The sequence below is a fragment of the Chiloscyllium punctatum genome, chromosome 11, assembly GCF_047496795.1.
Source record: "Chiloscyllium punctatum isolate Juve2018m chromosome 11, sChiPun1.3, whole genome shotgun sequence".
Classification (NCBI taxonomy): domain Eukaryota; kingdom Metazoa; phylum Chordata; class Chondrichthyes; order Orectolobiformes; family Hemiscylliidae; genus Chiloscyllium; species Chiloscyllium punctatum.
Genome location: NC_092749.1, coordinates 36002626 through 36012020, shown reverse-complemented (window position 1 = coordinate 36012020; position 9395 = coordinate 36002626). Strand labels below are relative to the sequence as shown.

At 35.6% G+C, this 9395-nt stretch overlaps 1 protein-coding gene across 1 annotated transcript in view; it reads right to left on the bottom strand.

The window, feature by feature from the left end:
• Positions 1-7361: 7361 nt before the first annotated feature.
• Positions 7362-9395, bottom strand: part of ppm1ba (protein phosphatase, Mg2+/Mn2+ dependent, 1Ba) — a 200362-nt gene continuing 198328 nt past the window's right edge. The window contains exon 6 of the mRNA XM_072580622.1: positions 7362-9338. Coding sequence (XP_072436723.1) covers positions 9309-9338 — 30 coding nt within the window. The 3' untranslated portion in view covers positions 7362-9308. The remainder of the gene's footprint in view (positions 9339-9395) is intronic.

Genomic DNA, 9395 nt, shown 5'->3' with positions numbered 1-9395 from the left:
TTACAAGATTCTGAAGTTTATTTCAGTCACAACCACTAAGAAACATGAATATAATCCCTTAGCTTTTGTTGAAAAAAGTAAAATTCAAACTGCATGATTTGTTGGAGCTTATTCATTCAACCTTATGAGTAGAATTAGTCACATCACTAGAAAATATAAAAATACAGGAATTGGTCAAACGTTTGACAAGATGGTAAGAAATTATACAAATCCTGCAAAACGAATCAACAAGGGCGAACAAACGTATTTTGCATGCTTTATTTGCATGCAGTTGATGTTTATTTGGTCAGGAAACATTTAAAAAGGAATTTCTTCTCTCCAAAGGTAAAGGACATTAAAAGATTACACATTTTAATTGGAAATCTAAATCAGAAAACAGAAGTCTGGATTTTTTTCTTTCAAAAGAAAAAACAGTGGTCATTGAATGGTTACACAAGAGCATGTAGCTACTGAAAACTGGACTTTGACCCAATAGTTGGACATTCAACAGAGTGTTTTTGAAAACAAAACTGCCCAAGAACAAAGATTGGATTGGTTGTAAATGGCAGTTTGCCATATTGACATGAGAAATCACTAGGACTCAGATATGTAAGCCTGCCAAAAAGTGAAAATCAATTCTTAGCTGACTGGAAGAAAAAACACATGGTGATTTTTGTTTGGGGGGGGGGGGGGGGGAAGCAAAAAGAAATCTGCTTAAGTCAAGATGCAAGGCCAACTGATCAGATGGTAAATTGGGATAGTCCCAGTTGACAATACAATATCATCACTAAAAACATCAAAGAATCCTAAGTCATGTCATCACACCCTTTGTCTTCGAACTTTGATCTACAGATTATGTCTTTTGGCCATATTTTCACAATGTTGCTGAAAAGTTTGTTTGCCATGTCTGTTTTGTCCATCCTATGTATGGATGGCTATGTAATTGGATTTAAATGAGGTATGGTTTAAAGTCAGCATATATTAGTCATTAGTAGTATTTTGCAACATATACTATTGCTGACTTCACAATTTTTCAAGACTGACATACAACTAATGATGTTATACCTGACAACATCAGCATCTGTAGTCAGCTAAATACTCCAAATAACCAATGACCTTATATTTACCAACATGTTATTTACACATGCAGGCCAGCTGAACCAGCATGTTGATTTCAAGTTTTATGCTCCATGCAAGCCTCCTCCTACAGTACTTTATCCAACCCTATCAGCAAATTTCTCTCTCATGTATTTAGCTAGCTTCTTCATAAATGTACCTACAATATACACTTTAATCTTTCCTTATGATTTTACATTCCACATTCCAACCATACTCTGGGCAAACAAGTTTTGCTTGAATTCTTCACTGTTTATGAATCCATGTTTATTCCATATTTTTGAACCTGGCTTTGGATGACCATAATACATACTCCAGTAGTTCACTAACCTGTACAATATTTAGGATCCAGCTTCCATACCACAATTTATAAACAAGAAATCAGGTGCTCAACACAAAGGACTATGGTTATCTGCAGAGCGACAGAGATGAAAGGAGGATGAAATGAAATAAATACAGGTCAGTGTACTTTTCACAACTGTTTGTCAGATGATTTGGCTGAACCTTGGTTGAAAAATGCCTCCGAGATCCAAAACACTATAACATGTAACTATTGTAATTTTCATCTGTAGGTTTGCAAGTGTGTATTTGCATTATTATGAATTAACAATGGCTGTGAAGTACTGCCTACAAAAAGGTCGATATTAATAGATTATCTTCAGGATAACTTTTATTTAGTACCTTACATCAGTCAGTAATTTTAATTAACTTATCTACATCCGCTAGGTGTCATACCCTCTACTTAACCAATTAAAGTTTTTAATTTCCCAGCTCTTACTTTAAACCAAGTCCAAATTTAAGACAGAGAGAAAGGGGAAACAAAGAAGCAACTGTACACAACAGAATAGTTAATCGCTTCCCTGTGTTGTAACACCAACTGTTTAAACAAATTTCAAACATATTCTTTACACCCCCCCCCCCCCCCCACCCCGTTCTGATGTTCAACAACTCTCACAGTTGATGTCTAGCCTCAGTTCACCACTATGCACATCAAAATTCACTCTGCTTTTGATCTTGTTGTTTGAGAGCATTCTGCCCTATACAGACCTACTTTCTTCAATCTTCTTATAGCTCCCCAGTTGCATGAATCATAGTTCTTCCTTGCATGAACACTGTAGTCAGAATGGTTTTAAAGCCTATTCCTATATCTTTTCATCCACTTGATATTTCTGGCTGAAGATGGTTGCAAATGCACCTGTCTCATCTTTTGAACTCTGGTGTAGTGTTCTGCTATCATTGTGGTCAAGGACAGGAAAGTTCTGAGAACTTCTCTTCCTCCTACCACTTGTTTAATTACACTTCTCTCCTCTCCTCCCCTCCACTCCACTCTCCTCAAACAATCCTTCATGACTGGATGTGACAGTTCTTATCTGTTCTATTAGTAGTGGATTGCTTAACTCTGATGCTGATTCCATAATTCAGCATGCAAGCACTCAACGTGTCATTGCATTAGATTGGCACCTCAAATTTAGGAATGCCTCGTGACATACTTTTTTGCAATACAATCCTTTAGCTTGATAGCAACAGGAGAGTGGTTATGTTGGATAATAAGCTTAGTTAATGGGATAGTTAACCACATAGTTGATCTGTAACAGCATACAGGCTCAAATGATTAGGATGGTTGATTTGTTTCCCTAAAGCACACTAATGAACAAGATTGTTTAAAAAAAACCAATTTTGTAGTTGATATTAGTTCTTATTGATAAGTAGAAGATTAAATTTTAAAATTCCTGTTCATCAAAACCTGTGTGTCCAAAATGTGCAGAGATTAAAACAAACACAACAACCGTGGCAGGGGTAGGGATGAGTTTATGGGGAGATGCAAGTAACACCAAGAAATAGATGAAAAACTGCAACAAGGATGGCATTCACTTGGAAAGAAACTTGAAAATGGAATATTTAACAGAACTGTTCTTCAAGCAGGGATTAATTGCCACTTACTTGTCATTCTGCACAATAAAGAAGTGTGGTTATTTGGCCAACTTTTGATCTGTTGTGGAATTTATTGGTTTGAGATTCCTTATGTGGTCATGCAAACCTAAATGATTGATATATCAAGAGAGACAGCCAGTGATCTCTACATGATTATGACTTAATGCCTCACCAGTCATTTTAATTTCAAAAAGTACTTTCAAGTTTGGAGATATCTGGTGGTCATGTAAAGTGTATTATAAGTGCAAGACTTTTTTTTAAGAACATAAGTATCAAATTGAACCATGCAAAGTGACCTCACAGGTCAATGCCAATCAAGCAGTGGTGTCAGGTGTCACTCACATCCTAAAAACAAACTAATTTCAGCAGTGTGGAAGCTAGGACAAATTTTTTTAGGCATCATTACAGAATTGAACAAAGACAATCTACCCCGGTACTAGTGGGGAGAGCCGTCCCAGAGACAGAGACAGAGACAATCAAACAAGAAAGCATGAAGTATGTCTTTGCTTAAAACCAAAGTTAAGCAGATCCACAATTAATGGATCACATATGGTTCTCCATATCCATTTGATTAGGACAAACCTGTGAAATGTTAACATTGCCAATCAGAATCTTAATTTTTGCAGTTTGGTTAATTACATCATTTGTCTACTACCATTATCAAATGGTAGTAGACAAATGTAGGCTAAATTTAGCCTATAAGTAGGCTAAATTTAGCATTATAACCTCTTCCCATCAAATGAAGCAATAAAAAAAGTTGTCAAGTGTCATCAACACAACAACTGCAAGAAAAAAAATCATGTTGCACCAATACTACTCTTCTATGGATAAAAATCATATAGATATGAGATTTCATCATAACTTTGTTCTGGACATAAATGCAAGAAGTGAATGCTAAAGTAGGTCAGAGAAATTTTGTTCTGACATCAAGATGTCTTCAAACTGTATGATCATAAAAAGAGGTCAGGGTCTGGGTGAGCGAGAGATTAGATTAGATTACTTACAGTGTGGAAACAGGTCCTTAGGCCCAACAAGTCCACACCGACCCACCGAAGCGTGACCCACCCAGACCCATTCCCCTACATTTCACCCCTTCACCTAACACTACAGGCAATTTAGCATGGCCAATTCACCTAACCTACACATTTTTGGACTGTGGGAGGAAACCCACGCAAACACGGGGAGATTGTGCAAACTCCACACAGTCGACTGAGGCAGGAATTGAATCCGGGTCTCTAGCACTGTGAGTGCAACAGTGCTAACCACTGTGCCACCGTGCCGCCCGTGGTTGGAAAATCTCCATAGCTAACGTTCTAGAAAGGAAGACAGTTATTGATCTCAGAACCCTTGGGAAGATGTCCAACAATTTACCTGTTTCATGGATAACCTACCTTTCAGTGGAAAGTTGAAATCTGGCTGCTTCAGATGATTCCAGAGTTTTCAACTCTATTTTTGACTTAACTGACAATGCCACCCCATGCCAGTATATACATCAGAGCCCAGATAATATACAGATTTGATTGGTATCATAGATGCCAAAATACCTCAAATGGTAGAACAATCTATCCTCCCATATCATTCTATGTCACTGTTATTGCTAAGTACACACTAGGAACACCATAGAATCACCACTAACCAAAAGGTAACTTCGGTAAGTTTTATCAAAAATAGCATTCAAGGGAGTGAACCCTGATCTCTTCCTCTCACCCCATTCCCCCCCCCCCAAACCATTTCATTTCGAACTATTTAACCATGGTAGCACTCAAGCAGCTAAATACAATCTAGGATAAAGCAGTTTGCTTGATCAGTGCCATTGACACCAGGTCTAATGCACTATGGTGCAATGTAGCTAACCTACAAGTGCAGCGTTGGAACAAGTTACTTCGATGGCATCTTTCTCATTATAACCTTTACCACTTCGGACAGAAGCAGAAATAACATTGGAATTGCATCACTTTCAAGTTTCTCAACACCAACTTAAATATTTAGTCACTGTTCCAATTTCCTGAAAGTTGTCATCTGACGGAATCACATAAAGAGGACAAAAGGGTTCAAAGGAAAGGCCCATCACTACCTGCACAGGCAACAAGGATAGGCAATAAATGTGGCCACAGCAGCACACCAATATACTGTGAATATATTATGAATGATCTCCGTCTAATGTTGGTTGATTATTGGAAAGAAACTTTAACAAATCAGAACATGCTACCTTGCCTTTTTTGATTTTTAATTTGTAAAGACGAATCAAGCTGTACTTACCATTTCAATACAGACCAGAATACTTTGAAAGTAAAGCACTGCTTCCAGAACCCACCATTCAATGGCATGCATAGGTTGGTACTTTGTACCCTTCATGCATTTAATACTTTGTCCCGTTTCAAAGCCCATGATGCTAGAAACTGCTCTTTCAAAGCTGGAAAATATTACTCTGATTCTCAAATAGTTGATATCTTCATGACAAGAAATGCAGGACTGAATATTTTAAGTTATACACAGAATGTAGAAGAGTTGCACACAGACCAATGTGACTATTTTAAAGTCTCCAATGTTGCTCAATCAGTTGCATTTGTTCCTGAAAAATTAGGTAACAGCTAGTTAGTAGATATTCCAAAATGCAATTCTAATGCATCTATAATCATTTAATCCAGGAATTATTTTACTTCTATATCCCATAGAACTTCACTAATACCTTTGAAGCCATCACTGCTCGAAGATAAATTCAGTTACTGCGCAGAGAAAATCAAAACTATAATAGAAGACATCTAACATCTCAACTAATCTTAGTCTCATGAACAAAAACAACCTTTTCACCTGAATGCACATATGTACATTTTTCTTTAGGAAGAATTAGCTGCAGCCATAACCGAACAACATGTTTTCTTGGCAAGAATAATAATCCAGAACTTTAAAACAACAATTAATATCAGAAAGTGTAGAAAAAAGTATTTGCTGAAAGCAAACCACCAAAACATTTATCTTCTAATTCTTCCTTTCATTTTTAAGGAAGTATTTACAGTGGAAATCTGTCAATCCATCTTCTTAGCTCAAGGAGACATTCACAAGATTACAGTAAATTCAAAACCAAGCAGTTCTACAAGACAGACTGTGAATACAGTTAGCATATAGCTCTGGTTATAATTTGATAACCAGCAAATATATTTTCTAAAACTGCAGAACAGTGCACATTTGTAGTTTGAGAAACAGTAAGACACCAGAATCTTGTCTGTATTCAGAATTCAATTTTACAGAAGCAAATTTGTATTAGCATTTGCCTTCAAAAATGAACAGATAATAGCAAAGAATGAGGTTGATCAATGTCAGAAAACGCCACATGATTTGATCACAATTAATAAAATGAATTATAATGATTGATATATTCTGATATAAGCTACACAGTAATTGTTAAAATTTTATAATAAATTGGATAAATATTACATAAAGAAAATTGAATGCTTGTAACATCTTCCCTATTCATCTTGTATCTGTGACCCACGAAAATATTGCAAACAATTTTCAAAGTTGCAGCTTTGTTCAAGAGATAAATAAACTTGTGTTTACTTTAAGACTACAGTGGCAGAACATCAATCATTGCTCCTGAACGACATAACTCCAAAATATCACTCAAATAGCTCTAGAGATGTTGGCTGCTCTACAATGTATTTCAAACACTTTATGTTTCTGTTTCAAGCAATGTTATCTTATTTAACATGATAATTTGATTAATTTGATCTGTAACAAATGTGAAGTCATATACTTTATTTACCAAACAGCAAATTACTCATCATTTTCACTTTTGAGTAAATGGGAATAATATTCCAGAAATTACACAGCTCAGGTCAGAAGATAATGATTTAAAGTGAGTGTCTAAGTGTAAGTGTTTTTAAAGAAGTAACAAGTGCTCAATATAAACACAAATTACATAGTCAACACATAGACAATTTGAATGGCAACTGGATCTTCAATTCTAAAGGAGAAAATATGTCAGATCAACCAATATTTACATACAGTTTTGAAGCAGATAAAGTTTTATCAATTACATTATTCGAGAATACTGTTAAAAAGACTGTGGGAATCAAACAAAATTGAGACTGCACTCTGGAAACAGTTAATACAATAAACTTAATTCCATTTTTGAAAATAATGTTTTTCCAGTCTGTCTGACCTCAGAATACAGAGTCCCAAAGTCTAATAGAATTCAAAATCCCTTTTGAAATGCAAACTTTTAAGTTCCATTCAGACTTTAAAACCTGCAGTAATTACATGTCCACTAGTCACATAATAATGTAAATATGGCTCAAGATTATTACAAGAATCAGTCTTTTTCTCTATGTAGGTAAGCATACAAAATACTGATAGGGTTTATTCTTGGGCAGTACATAATGTGATACAAACTGTAAATACAAAAGTCACAATGCATTTAGCAATCCTTTATTGAAGATAACAAGGTGGTTATGATCACTGTATTGTATGAAACATCACAAATATCATACAGGGAATATACTATAGTCAGTACAGGGAAGGACCAGAGTGGACAGACCGTGGCAAGTAAGAAACCACTTGTGCACTCTTCATCCCTATCCTAAAACAACCCCATAATCTCAACAAAGGGTCAAAACACCTGTTAACATCATCTTCTTCAGGACATTTTCATTGTTGTAGCTAAAATCTAGTGAATAAATAAAAACACTGGCAATAATCATACTCTCTAAGCCAAGAATCATACCTACACAATGAACCAAACGATTGGGGAAGCTGGTTGTAGGCACCAGTGTTCAAGGGTGTATGGTAACAGGCAGCTTTCCAGCTTAAAGACTTAAATGAGGGGAAAAAACAAAGTTAGAGAGAAATACAAATGAACTCAATTTTATACAAATTCAAATCAGCATCACTCATTAGTATGTTTCAATCATGTATAAGGGCAATGAACATTGTCTACAATACACCATTAACAGACAAGCTGCATTATTTAAATCTTAAAAGGCATCCATAGCATGTGTATTGTGTACAAGTGGATACATTCATTGCTTTCTCTGCTCTCAATGCTGCTCAAATCCCCTTCCCCTCAACCATTAACTTAAACCAAAACTTTAATACATGCATAACTCAAACATACTCAGTAAAATCATGTTATTGCAGAAATACAAATCAAACTAAGAATTTTCAAGTACCTTAAAAGACAGCCACTCTGTACCATGCCCATTCCACAATGAATGAAGAAAAAAAATCACTGAACAAAAATTTAAAAAATTCTGTAAAGCTTAAATTCACAATAGAATATTTTAAATTGCATTTATAAATCTATGTGATCTCTAGTTTTGAAATTGTTAATGCAAACAACTCTTTTGCAAAACTATACCCAAGTTTACACAAGGCTGTCTCTTTATTTCTGCTGCAAATCAATGATACTAATAGAAAACCACATGTAGAACAAAATCACGATTTACAGTATGTGAGAAAGGCAAATTTTATAGCAATATTTTCAACTTCTGCAATAATGAGTGGGATGCTTAAAGCAAATGACAATTGACATAGAAGCATAAATTAATCTATTCATTTTTGTCCAGAGGTTCCGCTTAGCAAGAGCTTATAATCTACACATGCTTGAAAATCATAAGGGAACTTTACCATACATTTGCTATATTTATTGCCAAATGCAATGTTATCTTCAAGCAAGCCGTAGACAACATATACTGCATATCTGACAGCAGAGAAAACTGAGTATTTGGTAGTACAGCAGAAATTGAAGTGAAGAATTACACAAAATAAATTTCTACAGCATTCTGCTTACTGCATGTTCCCTCTGGGCCTGAGATAGGTGCAGAAGCTCTCAACCTTGAACCTTGCAATCAAGTAATGCCTTATACAGCAATTTGTACATGCTCATGTCCGGTGAGTTAGATTTAAATTAACAGTACTTAGTGCATCTTCCAAATGAAACTAGAAATCCATGCACCTCAGGTACTTTATTACATCTCCTAACAGCATCACCATTCCGTCAGGCAACAAGTTGGGTACAGATGCAATCAGTATGTCTGAGGCAGTCAACAAAATACTGTTTTACAGGAAGATGCGCAAGAGTGGCAATATTAGAATATGCAAAAAGAAATGAACAAATGGTGTATAATTCTAACAATTAAGCTTCTCCTGCCCTTCTGACAAAATGACTTTAAAAGAAGATCCTTTGGATTTTTAATTTCCCTTGTAGTAAATAAAAGGTGTGTGAACGAAGGTTTCTTCCATATTTCAAACCAGGAAATTCTTAGCGATTCTAGCCTATTTAACTACCAGGGGTCTTCAAGATCTGCGGAACCCTGTGAGAAACAAAATAATACTATTACACTTGCAATCTCCATGACATGTTCAGAAGT